Raw genomic sequence first — 16,938 nt, 5'->3', positions numbered from 1 at the left:
TATCAATTATAATTCAAGTACTGTACTTAAAGTGATACTGCAACCAAAAGGTGTTTTTGCTTTTAAAGGACTCCCAAATACAGTTTTTTTTTCTTTCCCGCGTCACTTCTCTGTGTCTCCAGTATTCAGCTGCATGTGCAGTAACAGAGAAATACTTTGATTTGAGCTAGAAACCAACTTGTGTTGTGTTTTAAGGTGGACAATGAATTTATGTGCACGAGGGTTTCCAAAGAACATTTTGGGGCAGTTTTGTTGCTGTAGCTGATGCTAGGTGTCGGTCTACAGCCGTGATCGCTGCATTTTTGAGTCGCAGAGAAGTGACACAGGAGAGAAAAACATCTTTGCAATGTCAACACAGCCGTCTGTGAGTACTTGAGAAGCAAAAACAGTGTTTGTTGAAGTATTACTTGAAGTGGAATGTCTGTCTGATACTTGAGGAATTGCATGGGGGGGGGAGGGGTTACACTTTTACTCTTCTACATTTTTCTGAATACATCAGTTCATAATTTTTGAAAAGCTCAAACAAAATTGATAAAGCTGATGTTTTTCCAAATGTGGGACCAGACAACTTTAAGAGGACATAATCAGAGCAGCACAGGGAGATCACAAATGACTTTGAAATGACCTTCAGAGCTCCATGAGTGTAATATTGAATTCTCCCCAACACTGGAATGCTACAGCACGTAGAATGGAACCATCTGATCAGAAATATGGCATTCACATGTTCTCCACGTGCACAGGTGGGTTTCCTCACACACCATAGTCACGGAGCAGAACGTGTTCTCATCCAGGAAACACACAAATGCTCATTGAGGGCTGCAGGAAATACCTAGAGGACCTTTATAAGAGGAAGTCAGTCACCAACAGGTTTCAGCTCACCAGAATTTTCATGAAGGTGAAAACCAAACTGCCTTTTTAGGTGTTTTTTTTTTTTCTTCTTCCCACCACAGAGCACCTTGGCTTTTTTAAGCACACATAAGATTACCTTCAAGCGCCAACTCCTAAGTGTCTTTCTTTCAAAGACAGTTTATTTTGTTTTGGGTGGATCATCATTATATTCATCACTCTTACTTCACTAACTGCTACTGAATATGGCTCCTCTGTGCATGTGTACTTGTTTACATTCTGATTCTCTTCATTCTCCCCTGTTCATGTCCCTCTTCATCCTCATTTCTGAGCACCTTGGGACTTTGAACACTCCGCTCCTTCAAGATGATGGCTTATAAATATATGATTATTTTAGCGCTGCGTGATTTTTACGGCTGTACTCTGCACTTTATATAATCATGCCATGGGGGGGTGGGGATGGGGGTGGGGGGGGGGGACTACTTTTAAAATCTTGTAGGTAAAAAGTTTCAATGACTATTTAATGTTAGAAAAATAAAAGTAGTTCTCCTGCAGAAAAATAATCTTTGATTTGATTTGATAGGAGATAGTAACATGAATCAAATGACTGTTTGAACTCCAACAAGGCAGCCAAAGGTCACACAAATGAAATCTGAGCCACTTCAGTCTTGACTTATTTTTTTTCCAACTTTGATTTTAGAGAAATGATTCAAGCTTCCAAACTCATATTCAAACGTTATTCCTCGGTGGAAGTTGTGGTAATTCTTTGTCATATGAAAAATGATCCAAATACTGACATATAACTACATCTACATTTATTTTCTGTGGCAATCAAAGGGCAAAACTTTTGGAGTGGATTTTTATTCTGTCATTCTGTGTTGTTGTTGTTTGTTTTTTGCAAAATAAAGATTGCCTGAGATTGTAGTTCCACATTTCCTTTTGGAGAACCAGTCGAGGGTCAGGTAAACAAGCTAGAAGGAAGCTAGAAGGAAGCTAGAAGGAAGTTGTCTTCACGAATTCAGACTCATTTCTAGTTTGGCTGGAAAATCTCATCTCTTGTCATCTTGTCAGTTGTTACTTAAGCTTCATGCAAACACGGTCGGGCTGTGAGAGGACCGGCCAGCCAGCCAGCAGGGCTGCTTTGTAGGAAACTGGCTCTGCCTGAACTTCCAGTCTCTCACACTCTGTCTTTCAAACAAAAACACACAAACAACATTTCTCTCTTTGTCAATCTGAGCGGGATCAAATTACACACAATTATACATCAGACAGTAAAATGTCTGCTGTCTACCACAAAGGGATCGCCCTCCTCCATGGCGGTCAAACTACATATAAGAGGAGCGTAGAAAACAAATTGTTAATATGTCACTACTACCAGGAAGTAAAGCTAACAGGCATTTTACTCACAAACACCATGAACTCACATGATTTAGTCAATGCTGCAGCATCAACATCTCAAGTGTTTCTAACCAGCTCAAATCACATGGAAACAGCTGCCACTTCTACAAAAATGAATCAAAAAAAGTTTTTGATTCAGGCTGAGGGGTTTGGCAAAGAAATGATTAAATGGTTAGAAATCATTTTATCATATAAACAAAACCTATACATCCCAGAACAAAAAAGACTGGAATGCTGAAAGCCTTCATTAAATCCTATGAATGGTATTTAGGATATTTTCTGTTGTTCAAAGGGTTTTTGCAGAGTTTAGTCATGTCTTTATATTTCTCTGATCTGACAAATCTTACAAACTTTAGCATCCTCGTTTAAAACTTGAATAATTTGAATCATTTGATTAGAAAATGTGAACTTCGCTAATATTCACGAATATAAATACATGACTCAACAAATGAACCCACATGATGTCATGCGCGTCCGCAGACCAGCCCAGCAGGACGAGCTCCGATCACCCTTATTGTAAGAAGCCTGCCATCTTGTGGCCAAACGCTGAACTGCAAGGTATCACTATAGTTAAAAGAAATGTCTGGTCGTTTTACACCTCAAAATGATTCATATTTATTCATCATCCATTTTTAGTTAGTTGTTATTTAGTTTTTAAAACTAATTCTGTATTATTTCAAGGCAATATTTATGAACTCATTTTAGATCAATAGTCAATATTTTGAAGGAGCAACTGTAAAACGTGTTTTGACAACTGGCTTGGCTTGTATTTCAAAATAAAAGATTTGTGGGAAAGAAGTGTGTGCGCTGGAAATTCATTAAAATTAGAACAAAGGCGCAAGTAACACGACTCAAAGCTGATGAGACTCGTCATACAGAAAATGGGTTTATTTGTAATACAGCAGGATTTCGTTGTCTTACATCACGTACAGATGTCTCCATGCATTCGGCATTGAAGCACTGTTTCATAAATCTACTTGTGTAACTATAACGGTACAGAATGAATCTTTCGTACTCAATATCATTATTTCACTGACACGCTCTACATCAAATGTTTTTTAACACCCCCTCCTACCCCTAAAAAAAAAAAAGAGAGAAAAATCTGCCACCAAATATGAATAAATATACCGATAAAGCAAAAGATGCTACAGGACTAATCACATTGAACAGTGCTGCGTTAAAAAAAACAAAACAAACACCCTGCTTTTTTGGGAACGTCGAGAAATAAATCTGTAAATTATTCTTTATAGATAAATATATGTCACTTCAAATCAGAACAAGCTGAGAGAAAAAGAAAAATCTACATTGGTTTTTAGGTCACTAACTATAAGGCCACAAAACCCAAAAGAGCAAACTTGGCGTACAGAGATGTTGAAGATGAAAGATGCACTGATACGCTGGATACACTGATGATGTTGTAGATGAGTGATAGTACCCACGTTTGGCACAGGGGCAGGGTTTCACTGACACAAGCGGGTGGGGTGTGGTGCGGTGGGGTGGGGTGGGGGGGGTCTGCTGGTAAGTCGCAAGATGTGCTGATGAAATCTTTGCAGATGTCGACATATTGATACCCTGCTTTCTTTCAAATACTAAACACACCACTGACAAAGAATTCGGTGCAAAATAAATATCATTACAACCATTTATAGATCCATCAACAATATTAACATTAAGTAAACATGATGGACAGAAAACCAAACGCACAAGCGAGAGCGACCTGACGCAGCTCGAGGACTTACACGGACACACGGGGAGGGGAGGGCGAGCGGCAGCGATCATGTGTCCAAGATGGCGCAGGATAAAAGTTGACGAGGTCGTATTCAACACCTGCTCAAGCGTTTTCCACATCCTACAGGAAACAGCAGCTCAGAGAATGGGGAAACTATGTCAGCAGGGTCTATCAGGCTGCGTGCATGAGGGAGGAACATGTTGTGCGTGCTGAAATATTTAAAAGGTAGCAGCTCCAGTGCTTCGGGTTGCAATGCAGAGAGAAACATGCCACGGATATGGAAAGATTTCTGCTTTATGTTTGAGTCACCGTCTGCTGCACAAATACACACAGCATCATTTAAATGTCCCCACCGACACACGTAAACACGATCGGAGTATCAAAGTGCCTCGGCGACGCTCGTGAATGAGAAAAAGGGAGCGCAAAAAAAAAAAGAGGCATGAAACAGAATGAAAAATGCCAGCTGTGATTGTTCTCAAACGTGGTTCTCTTACCTCACAGGGACAAAGAGAAACAGGGAGGTGCGATGGACACAGAACAGTTTTTTGCATGGATGACGAGTGGAACACACACATAAACAAAGAGTCAGGGTAAACTCCCTGCTGACACGGTGGAGTCATGTGACTCTATACAGCACCTAGAGACTAACAAACGGTACACTGCACCTAAAAGACAAGAGGTGAAAACAGGAAAAGCAAGTGTCTGCTGTGATTGCTTACCGTTGATGTGCATTTGTGTGTGTTAGTCTGGTTAAACATGACAATCTGATATAAATGTAGCCTAAAATCTCCCTCAGACCCTGAATGTTGCACTTAAACCCTTCCCACACCCTCAGTCCCAAAAGAAATCAATAGTTGGACGTTTGTGGCTGCTGTTCTTTTTGATTTTCTTCTTATTTCTTGTTCTTGAGCTGATTGGCCAGCCAATCAAGTCCCTCGTAGAGGCCGTCGCCGCTGGTGGCGCAGGTGGCCTGGATGTACCAATTACGATGGCGCAGGGAGTGTAAGCCCAACTTGTCTGTGATCTCAGCGGCGTTCATGGCGTTTGGTAAATCCTGTCAGGAGGGCGAGAGTTCAGTAAAGCTGTCACCATGGGGGGGAGGGGGGTAACAGCCAGTTTTAATATCTATCATAAACCGTACATTAGCAATGTAGCATTTGTTGTTGCTTAGCAACAATGTCAGCTGCTCTGTAACTGCTTTTCTCAATGGCGATTATGGTTCCGGTGGTGCTGACTTAATCATCCAGATAATTATCAACAACGTTTAACATGATTTATGATTTGAAATCAGGGGAAGTCTGATGCAGCGGAGAACATTGAGATCATGTCTATAACCCCTGAATAAACCCAGACCATCTGAGCGGACCTACAAACGAGGTCAGCATGAGGTACCAACAGTATGTGTATATACTAATCGTCTACAGTTACCTGCCAGTACATATATTTTGTATAAACAGAAAGCAGATTAAATGATAAATCCATCAACAGATCTTCTTTTAGAACAGCATAGTAGTAGACTACTTCCAGAAGGAGACAGCTCTGTTTTATCTCCCACACGATTTCTAGAAGTCAGCTTCCTCATCCTCTGTTGCTTTCTGTTCTCTGCATGTCAGCCAATCGGCCGTTCATTCTGTCTGCTTTGTTCTCTTTAAGTGTTACGCAATGAAATCTGATCACTACAGTGTGAAGTGGAAATTATTACAAAGGACGGATGTGGGATTGCGCCGCATGGTCACAGTGAAGTCATGTGCGTAGAGCAGTCGTGGCCTCTCACCTGTTTGTTGGCAAACACGAGGAGCACAGCATCTCTCAGCTCATCCTCCGCCAGCATCCTCATCAGCTCCTCCCGTGCTTCGTTGACGCGCTCTCTGTCGTTGCTGTCCACCACGAAGATTAAACCTGAAACATTGACAGGAACACACAGGCAAAATTTGTTTTTTTAAAATGCTGAAATACGCCCAGTGTTCCCGTCTGATTAACCCTCCACAGCCTGCATAAACACACACCTGTGTCATGCAGGAGCAGAATCGGGGGAACCACTTCTTTCTGTCTGATGCAAAGCAAAGTCGAATTCATGTGTGGAGGGATGACATCATTTGGTGTTAGCATTGAGTTCCCCCCATCAAAAGCTAATGGGAGCTTAAACCTGGATTTCCATTACATTATTACAGAAACAAACATAAACGTATGAGACTTGCACGTTTTGGTTTGCATGATAATCTTCACAAAGTAAGACTAACGTGATCCGATGAAAGAACTAGACTGTGGATCCATGACTTCAATGTCACCCCAGCTGGCTTCATGTTCTTTCTGTTTCCAGCCTGATGACATTTAACGTTCGTGACGAACTCTGTAGTCTCGTTTAGCCACTTGTTAGCAAACGTCGTTTTCAAGACTCATCAAAGTCTATGAAATTTGCCAGAGTGGTATTCACAAGAAAAAATCGTATATCTAAAATATCTTCAGCTAATGCAAACAACTGATCTTATTTTGGACATTTAAACAAAAACAAGCGAAAAAAAAACAACGCATTGACATCAAGACGAGAGACCTGGAGGTTAAAAATAATGCTGACTTCCATCCAGGTCTGACGTCTCATTTATGGCCTCGGTAAATGACGTGTGTTAGCACCCCGTATTTGAGTCAAATTAAAAACAATTTTTTTTTGTGCTATTGATGGTTTGAAAATATTGAATTATTTTGCTGCCTTTGTACCACCTAGTAAATAAAAAAGTATTGTATGTAATAGGAAAGTTAAAAAAAACAGGAACCTGTTACCGCATAGATAACTCCAGTCACACGCACATACACAAACACACACACACACACACTAAATCGTTAACTGAGCATGATTACAGCTACTTGCACGTTATCGTTCGTGTTTATGTGTAAAATGGACTAAATCTCCTGATTCAGATGCAGTTCAAAGCTCATTACTCTCATGAATGATTCCACAGGTATTTCATATTTTGTGCAGACACGTGTAGTGTGTTGTCTGCGATACCTCACTAGCTCTGCTCACCCTGCGTGTTCTGAAAGTAGTGTCTCCAGAGGGGACGGATCTTGTCCTGCCCACCCACGTCCCACACAGTGAAGCTAATGTTCTTGTACTCCACCGTCTCCACATTAAACCCTGAAAACCAGAGTGACATTATTAGACAAGTTAGCATAGCAGGATATCATGAGCCCGTGTAATTATTCTCTTCATGTTGCTTTGAAATACCAATGGTTGGGATTGTGGTTACTATTTCTCCCAGTTTGAGCTTGTAAAGGATGGTGGTTTTTCCTGCAGCATCAAGCCCCACCATCAAGATCCTCATCTCCTTCTTTCCTATAAGGCTTTTCAGCAAATTCCCAAAAATGTTCCCCATGATTCAGAGGAGGCTCTTCAGCGCCGACGTGCAGCAGATACAACAGTGATTCGAGATGGCGCCTCAGTGGTCCAGCAGGGATATGAGGGAAAGCTGAAAGAAACAGAACTTAACGTGTATTATGAGGGAAACTGCAAAAGAATAAAAAGAGAGCATCAAGACATCAATCAGTCTCTCAGGCTTTATAACAACAAGGGGAAGAAACCCCCTCCTCTTATTTTACTTTTCTCAAAAAGGCTGTCATGTCTGGAAATCTCCCTTCTACATACTGACTGCAAGACTGGTTATCATCATCATCATCATCATCATCATCCAGGAGAGGGAGGAGGAGGTGAATGTCAGTGCCGTGACTCCGGGCAGTGGCACAGTCTGTTCGGAACCTTCTCTCTGTTTGGTTCTCCTTCACACATGAGCCTGCAACTACGCCAAGGGCACAGTGTCCTACATTCCCAGACCCTCCCTGAGCACGTTCCAAAGGCACCACAAAGCAACATCAGAGCACGATATGTCAGGGTTTAAATGAAAATGCTAACTTTTGGTAAGTATACTTCCTGACCATCCACCCCAGAAGTGGGCAAGGTAATAGTTCTATTAATGCAGGCAAAGACTGTTTTAGAAGGAAAAACAATTCTAAGCAATTCCTTTTCACAGAGGAATGTTTTATAGATCCCCTACCATTCATTGTGCTAAGCTAACTAGCAGTTAGCAAGTCTGTGTGGATCTCTGTTCCATCTCACACACGCGCACACACACACACACACACACACACACACACACACACACACACACACACACACACACACACACACCGAGGAGTGAACCGTATCTATCTCTTGCCTGGCTTTAGGGAGGGTCGCTAATACGCATATTTTAAAACACACACTAGGCTGAAATGAATAAATCCAACACAAATAGAGTATTTGGTGTGTTTTGCTGTTATTTAGGATTTTATATATGTATATGTGCTGCACATGTAGCTGATACAGGCAACCTAATATAAGTTTTGTTTTTCTTTTGTAGAACTGGAAAAAAATGCAGTTTGGATGCAAAATGAAAATGAGATTGTGTATTGAACAGTTTGTGCACGGTAAGCAGTTGTGACGCTTTCTCACCGCCCATCACCTCACTCTCTTTTTGCTCACCTCACCTCACTGTAAGCACTGCACCTATTAACAAATATCATAAATAACAAAACATTCACAAATGTGAAATATCACAATTTGTGTCATAAAGAGGTTATTTACATATTCCAGAGTGTATACCTTTATAATGTTCATGTCTCTTTACTATCAGTCACATCAGCAATAAGCTGAACATCTTAGAACAACAGTGAGGAATGCAGATCACAATCAGACTTAAAAGAGAGAAACACAAGTGAACAAATAAATAAATAACGGCAAGCAGGCGGCAGCCCTGTCCATGGTGCTGAAGAGGATCACCACACTGTCACCGCCTGACACCAGCCACCCCCACGTCCCCCGTCCCCTATGTTGAACCGCATCCGTCGATTGCGAACCACATTTTAACGTACCTTCCTTAAATGTGGTGGGGTAAGGGTAGGTTTGGCTGGAAGCAGGGCCGGTTTGTGACTCAGGTTAGCCATGAATGCTACAATAAACTGACTGCTAACCTTTATTAGCCGGTTCATCGGCCCCGCACAGTTCAGCATTTCCTCCCAGAGCTTTGCTGTTCACTTCACCACATAAACTCAGCCGTACCCTCATTATTGTATCTATTACAAGGCAACAATTCAGTCTAGTTCATCTTTAATCGCATGATTGATTAGACGTGACGGAAGCTAGCGCGTATCCTCCTTCCTGATCCATCCTTTCATTCCCTCCATCAATCAGCGGGTATCCTACTGACAGAAAACCATCCTCCGGTGCTTTCGCCGGGTCGACACTGAGGTCGCGTAACCTCTACAGATCAGCCGTACAACACCATAATAATTTATCAACCGCTCAGACTTACTTGGATTTGATCGTTTCGATGGTGCTGCCTGTATCCTCGCTCACCTAGCACGGAGGATGTCTCACGATATTTCCCCGTGAACAACCATGCAGGAGAAAACAAAATCTCGCGAGAGTGCGTGACAACCAAACCAAGCTTTTGCAGCAAGGACAGCCGGCATTTGTAACGCCTGTTTGTTACCGTTTGTGTTACTTCCGTAGCTCTTTTTTTTCTTCTTTAAAGTAGCGTCGTTGCAACTATGCTCTGGACTTATAACATTACAGAAATTACGGTAATTCATCATAGTTTCATTTCACATCTGCATCCCCATTTACTATTAGATAACCCAGACTTATTTGAGTTTTTCAGCATTTTTTTAACAAACAAATGTACTCACGATTGACAAGTCTAAGTGACTGCATGACATCACTTGTTTTCCTCCACACATCCCCAACACTTTCCCATTACAAAATACTCCAGTACTGCATGTGCTGTGTGTTTTGAATCATTTTGTGTTCAATTAAAAATACATTCGATCAAGGAAACATAAGTGCAGCATCCTCTAAAGAGATTTTTATACCAAGATTGCAAGATTTCGACATGACAAGGTCTCAATTTGGGGATAAAAGAGGAAACTGTGCTGTGTACGTTCGTGCTTGCAAACACTTCACACCTCATAGAATTTATCGCTCATGCAAGATTACGATGATGATTAAGATTAAGCTTTTTGCATTTTTTCCTTATAAACCGCAGCATTTGAATACGTATTCTGCTTTAGGGCAGTGGGCTGATAGCGGGCTACAGCTAAAAAAAAAACCCAAACAAACCACAGTTTCAATTATGATACTATCTCGTTTGTTTGTTTTTTTTAACATAAAAGTTGGCCCCTTCCTTCTGACATTTTGATTAAAATATCAAATGAGTACCTCACTGAGTGCAGGTGATGTACAAATCGTGAAAATCCTGTGTAAGAATGTGTCCATACTAGCATATTTTAAGTTTATTGCACTCTTGTCCAATATAAGTTGAGGTATACAGTCTTTACATTGAATGGTGGAGCTGTTATGTTATAATGATGTTATATTAATAATGTTTAACATCTATCATTGGCCTTTGTGACATACCTGTGAACTGCTTGCATATCTACATTGGTTCATTTTATATAGAGATGAGAACATATAACAAAGTATAACCAACACTGTGTTTACTGTATTCCAACTTCTCTAATTCCGTGATGTGGTGGATGTGACTCATGCTGGTGGAAGCAGGTTGTATCTAAGCTCTGCAAGCAATAATGAATCATTCATTTCCATTTCAGGGCTAAGCAGTTCTTGATCATTTTCCATTTTGATGGAAGGAAATTGTTTTTCCAAGTTACTTCATTCTCTCTGCAGGTCTGTAGGAAGCAGACATTCAAGCCAAAACACAAGTTGAATGTTAAAGGTTTGTTTTGACGCACAAATAATACAATACCCGAGCCTGTTGATCAGTGTGGTGTCATGGCAACCAGTTGTCAAACCAGCAATTTGACATATGTAACTACAATTTTGAGTTTTGGAGTTTCGGAGATAGAAAAGAGACTCTCCCTACTCCCCTTACGATATTTCAGCTGACTCTAAGACACAGACACTTGATTCTAAAAACTAATGAATAAATAAATGGACAACGTTACCCCGAAGTTGGCTGTGTGTGTGTGTGTGTGTGTGTGTGTGTGTGTGTGTGTGTGTTTTGTTTTGTTTTTAGAAGAAGAAATTTTTAACTGAGAGCTGACTTTGACTTCAGACTTAAACTGGAATCTTCCTTTAGACATCACTGGAATTTGTAGTTTGCTTGCAAATGTTGTCACGCTGCTCCTGGCTCGATGGGCAAATTCTCAGTCGGCCAGGCTGCGGTAGCTCTATGAGTGTATCCATGACACTGCACCTGCACTGCAATCAAAAGCATTACCTAAAGAGCATCTCAGGCCACAACTCACCTGTCACTCACTACTGCACGTTCCATCTACTTCCATCCTTGTTTGACAGAGCCACAGCAGAACTGAGCTCAGTGACCACAGGGGTTTTCTTCTTTAAATTTTCCAACAGACAAGATGCAGACAGGGTGTATTACCGCCCTCTACTGGTTACTTACAGTGCTTCACAAACCAGATCCACATAATGGAACCACTAATTGCATTTTTGTCGGGTGTGGGGGAGGGCGTGACATTTTCTACCAGCTTTAATCGAAATAAGGGATTATTTTCCCCAACCCTTCTCATTTATTATTATTTTTAATCTTTCTGCTTTAGTGTAAGCATGATAAATCTTCCATAAAGGAGGCCCCGGCAGCTACGTGGCGTCCATGCAACAACCCTTAGTAGTACAGCAGCGCTCCCCAGCGGCCAGAGAGCGGCGCCTCCACTGTTCAGACGTTGGTTCTTCGGCGGGCAGCCTGATGTGATGCTGGCGGAATGTTTGAGGCGGGCTCTTCAGGGAGACCCAGGTGTTGGGACAACGTCCACGGTCAGTTAAACCTTATCGCTCCACTATTATAACACATCAGCATTGCCTGGTGCTGAGCCATTTTGGACACAGAGGTCGACCGAGTGTGTAGCTCGTCTCTCCGTCGTTGAGTATTGAAGACGCCCGCACCGAAGTTGTCGGATGGCAGCTATTTTCCAGAAGTTCACCATGAGAAGCAGCGTTTTTCTGCTACTGCTCGCCGCCTTCACCGGCGGACTGGCGCAAGGAGAGGAGCCCGTCGTGGAGGAGCTGCAGGTGGAGGTTCTGGTAAGTGGGACACGTCAATGTAACACAACCATACCGCAGCTTTAACACAGTAACATCGAATAAAATGTCAATCTTCTGACTTAAGGTGGAACCAGAAACTTGTTCTACACTCTCCAGGATGGGAGATACGCTGCAGATCCACTACACGGTAAGACTGGCCAAATCACCGTGAAAGATATTCAGCCTGATGTGTGTAAGTGGGTTTAACGACGATCGAAGTGAAACCGGCCCAGATGATGACGAACCGTTGGTGTCTATGTGGCACCGTGTGAATGAGCCATGTGGACCCCGCTGCGTGCCCGTCTACCGAGACAGGACCGGAGAAACCAGCAGCTATAGTCGCTGTTTTACGTTCGAACACGTCCGTCGTGAGGTTTACTTGTCTCTGTATTTGCTGTTTTACTGTGGAGGGACTGGCGGTGCAACACGTCAGCAATAACGGCTCTGTCACACAATCAGTTCACCCATGCATATGTACAGTGGAGGCTCGTGCCTCTCACTCCTCACACATGGCGATCTGCAGGAATTTAAACTGTTTACTGATTTGATCCTGCAAAGCACAGCAGCAACAAATGTTCAGTTGTTGGCTCAGCTACTACGTGGAGCAGAGGTTTCCAAAGTCTGGGCTGGTGGGCCTCTCCTGAGACGCAGCTTCCCCCTCCTTATGTTACTTATAATTTTATTTCCTGTTTAGGAATAGGGTCATATTTTATTGCTTGATTTCGTTTTACTAGAGTTCAGAGGACATCAGCTACACAGAAGCAGTCTGTTCTGAGTCATTTATTAGTTGGAACGTGGACTTTTTAATTAAATATCTGTAAGACCCCCCCTCCCCCCCACAAAAACCTACTGTATATCCATTGTCATCTTCCGCTTATTCCTACACATTAAGGGTCGCGGGGGGGGGGGGGGGGGGCTGGAGCCTATCCCAGCATCTACGGGCGAGAGGCAGGGTTCACCCTGGACAGGTCGCCAGTCCATCGCAGGGCCAACATAGAGAGACGAACAACCATTCACACTCACAGTCACACCTACGGTCAATTTAGAGAATCAATCAGCCTCGTCCCCAATTGCATGTTTTTGGACTTTGGGAGGAAGCTGGAGTACCAGAGAGAACCCACACAGGAACAGGGAGAACATGGAGACTCCACACAGAAAGATCCTGTGATGGAGCCAGGACTCGAACCTGGAACCTTCTTGCTGTGAGGCCACAGTGCTGACCACTGCACCACCGTGCAGCCCCCTACTGTATATCATAAACATATATTTCCCCCCAAAAAATCACATGACTGTTCTGCATAATTAGCTGATTTCACTTCCCCTAAAACTGAACTCAGAGCTAATTATTAGGTAAGTTATTCATTTACCGTTACAAATAATAGCCTCTCCAATTGATTATACAGTACAGTTGTACAATCGCAGGTCCTTTGGGATTTTTCTGAGGTTTATGACTCATTATTTTAATATAAATTACTGAAATTTTATTCCCTGTGCAACTGATAAAGATTGCAGCTGTAATTCATAAAACTAACAAACTCTTACTGTGATTATTTAATAAAAGATATATGTGCCCAATGCTGAGCAACCTTAAAGATGGGTCATATTTATGTCTGCTGGTTTTTGCATTTTAGCAGTAGATCCTGGTGTAAAACAACATTTGCTGAAGGCCAAATGCGTGTCCTTGGTAGGTGAAGTATTTTGACGCTATAAATCATGTTGTACTGATTTAAGAAAAACGTGTTTGTTTGGTACAAATCCCCACTGTAAGGGGGCTTTGATCCTTTGATTGAGCCTCATGGCTCAGAGGTAGTGGTCGTCTAGCAACCAAAGGTTCAGGGGTTCCATCCTCACTTCCACTGGTGACTGTGTCGAAGTGCCCTTGGGCAAGATACTGAACCTCTAATTGCTCCTGATGACCCTGGGATGGACTGGTGACCCGTCCAGGGTGAACCCCACCTCTCGCCCAATGTCATCCCCACCCAAACAATTATTATATTAAAATAATGAAAACCATTCATTCATGAAAAAATTAATAATTACACAAAAATTACATTTCTCTAAATATTTGAAGTCATCAAAATTACAGTATCAGTTAAAATGATCTCAATTTCATATTTTACTCTGAAATCATTCACCCCTACCACTTGCCACATTTAACACGCTGACAGAGAGATGTCAAAACCTCAGAGAAATCCAGAATAAAGAATTATAATTTTTCACTTACGTCTTGCCTCTTTTTCAGGGTAAACTGATGGATGGAAAGGTGATTGACTCCTCGCTATCGCGGGACCCTCTTGTAGTCGAGCTGGGGAAAAGGACAGTTATTGCCGGTATATTAACAGATCAAAATAACCTGCACACAAAGAATCGCTCTCAAGGACTCCTAGATTTGCTTTCATTGAGGAGATAAGTGTCAGTGTGGGAGGAGAATGTGCTCCTTTTGCTGATTTGGTTTCTTTGATATTCTAATCAGGTCTGGAGCAAAGCTTGGTCGGCGTGTGTGAAGGGTAAGTGGAAAGCTTTGGAGCCACAAGCTGACTTTGAGTGGCTGCATGCATTCCTGCATTTACTTCAATTCATAGCACAGTTATGATGAAGTCTAAAAAAAATCGCTAAGTACGGTTCTCATTCTTTCATTCAGGCAAAAAATTAAAGCCACTATTCCATCTCACCTTGCCTATGGAAAAAAAGGTTACCCTCCCACAATTCCAGGTAGTGAAAACACACACACACACACACACACACACACACACACACACACACACACACACACACACAAACATTACTGTAGTTCTACATATGAGCACCAGATGGAGTCATTTATTTAAAGTTAGTGTCATAAGCCATTTTAATAAGAAATAATATGAGATGTATGCAAAACAAGAATAGTCAAACGCCGTATGTAGTTCCTTGTCTTCAGGATATATTTGAAGAAGATCTTTAAATTTGTTCGGGTGGGGGTTATTCTATACACTCGGTCGTACATGTGACAGTAGCATGACGCTGCAGCACAAGTTGTACATGGTTGAGATTCATCTGCGTTACAGGTCATGCCGCTCTGTCTTTCTTCTGATGTGTCCTGTCTCTTTCAGTACTACACGTGCAAACCTGCCCAAAAACAATCCCATCATGCTGAACATTTGTTGAAGGAAAAGGCTTGTGTTATTTCATAAGAAGTCACAGCTTTGCACAAAAAAAAAAAAAAAAATCCACGGCTGCTCCTTTTCGGTGCATTTTAAAGACTAGAGGACACTGGTAAGGAGAATATGTCCACCAACCCCTCTCCTTTATCACAAAACATCAGATATGACATCATCAGATGCATTAAAGTTCTGCATCAAATTCAGTCACAATCCGTTCTCGGGTGTCAGAGTTGTCCTGCTAACAGACGAACCATCGTAGCCCTGCTGGCAGAGACAATGTGAGAAGAACATATTGAAATGTAGATGCAAACGTAGGTCGAAAAGGAAGGGTTTCAATTTAGCTTTGCTTGTTGCAGTTGTCGCTGATGACTGCAGCAGATGTTGCACAACCGGAAAAAAAATACAAAAATAATGAATAGCCCTGGAAATATGAACACGCTCCATTAATATGTATACTCACAACATGCACATACTATCAGAAGTATGGACAAGCCTAAGTATCAGTCTAGGTGAAGTCTTTGTTTGAGTTCAGTGTGTACATTATATATTAAACTGCAAACAGGTCCCATGACAGAAGGTACACACTTGTACTCTCTGTGTCGCTGGGGTCATACATTAAGTATATAGATATAACATTTGAATGTTAGATATATAGATATAACGTTTGAATGTTAGATATATAGATATAACGTTTGAATGTTAGATATATAGATATAACATTTGAATGTTAGATATATAGATATAACATTTGAATGTTAGATATATAGATATAACGTTTGAATGTTAGATATATAGATATAACATTTGAATCGTGGATAACAAATACTGCATATTTTTAAAAAGGCTTTTAAAAATATGAGATTGTAGTTTTTACCAAATGTAACTCAAACTGCTGCGAGGGCTCATTAGATGGGGACTATTTTCAGCAGCGGACTAATACATGGGTGTATTTTTGCAACAGGATGGCGGGATAGTCGTAAAACTACGCTGTAGCTTTTACTTGTATTTTTAAAAAGTGCTGTGTGTGTTTTAAATTGTGTTTGTTTGTTTTTTGAGTTCAGATCCATAATACAGAGGATGTTTCACATGACATAACAGGATCAATTGGTTTGTTTTCGCAAGATCTGAAAACCTGTAAAGCCTGTTTGTGAACTCCATGTTTCCCAGGCGATGCTGCTCTGGAGTTCGAGGTGGAGGTGATTTCACTGACACAGCAGACACCGTGGCAGAAGATGGTCAACGATGTGTTCCCCCTCATATGTTTGGCGCTGGTTCCCACTCTGCTTGGTCTAGTGGGGCTTTACCTCTACAACAAGGCCAGTGCCCAGAAAAACAGCAAAAAGAAGCCAAAGGATAAGAAAAGCAAGAAGAAATAAGGTTGAGGCGAAGAACTATTTAAATAAATAAACTTTTTTTTAACATGATCTGTTTTCTTCATGTTCATTTAGTAATAAAGCATTCTTGTGGTTGGGAGCAGCGAGACCAGATGCTATGTTTAAAGTTACACATCACAAGTGTGTGTCATCATCATCATCATCATCATCATCTCTGCTCCTAAAGCTGAGACTAGATTGATCGTCTTATGATTGTATGCCAATAACACCTGGAAAAGACAAGTTGCTTACTAAATGTCACAGTGAAATTAACCTTTGATCTTTTTTCATCTTTAGGGCATATATTATCCCCCTTTTGTCATTTTATCCAGACAAATTTATCATAGGGATCATTTTGAA

General features: G+C 41.5%; 2 protein-coding genes across 3 annotated transcripts; one reads left to right on the top strand and one right to left on the bottom strand.

The window, feature by feature from the left end:
* Positions 1-3,018: 3,018 nt before the first annotated feature.
* Positions 3,019-11,374, bottom strand: arf3b (ADP-ribosylation factor 3b). Of its 2 annotated transcripts, none has more exons than XM_086199202.1 (5): positions 11,270-11,374; positions 7,197-7,437; positions 6,996-7,106; positions 5,748-5,872; positions 3,019-5,027 (listed from the first exon to the last, which is right to left on the bottom strand). In XM_086199202.1, the coding sequence occupies exons 2-5, from the start codon at positions 7,342-7,344 to the stop codon at positions 4,866-4,868; spliced, it is 546 nt and encodes a 181-aa protein (XP_086055328.1). In that variant the 5' UTR covers positions 7,345-7,437; positions 11,270-11,374; the 3' UTR covers positions 3,019-4,865. The 2 variants fall into 2 exon arrangements, with proteins under 2 accessions (XP_086055328.1, XP_086055327.1); XM_086199201.1 differs by lacking the exon at positions 11,270-11,374 and adding an exon at positions 9,316-9,409 and having other exon boundaries at positions 3,020-5,027.
* Positions 11,375-11,660: 286 nt separating this feature from the next.
* Positions 11,661-16,629, top strand: fkbp11 (FKBP prolyl isomerase 11). Its single transcript, XM_086199200.1, has 6 exons — positions 11,661-12,062; positions 12,148-12,210; positions 14,305-14,392; positions 14,536-14,569; positions 14,704-14,774; positions 16,373-16,629. The coding sequence occupies exons 1-6, from the start codon at positions 11,937-11,939 to the stop codon at positions 16,579-16,581; spliced, it is 591 nt and encodes a 196-aa protein (XP_086055326.1). The 5' UTR covers positions 11,661-11,936; the 3' UTR covers positions 16,582-16,629.
* Positions 16,630-16,938: the final 309 nt, after the last annotated feature.

Source organism: Aulostomus chinensis, chromosome 3 (genome assembly GCF_037954235.1).
Source record: "Aulostomus chinensis isolate RoL2024-O1b breed Wild chromosome 3, RoL_Achi_v1.0, whole genome shotgun sequence".
NCBI classification, from domain to species: domain Eukaryota; kingdom Metazoa; phylum Chordata; class Actinopteri; order Syngnathiformes; family Aulostomidae; genus Aulostomus; species Aulostomus chinensis.
This window is presented reverse-complemented; position numbering and strand designations above follow the sequence as displayed.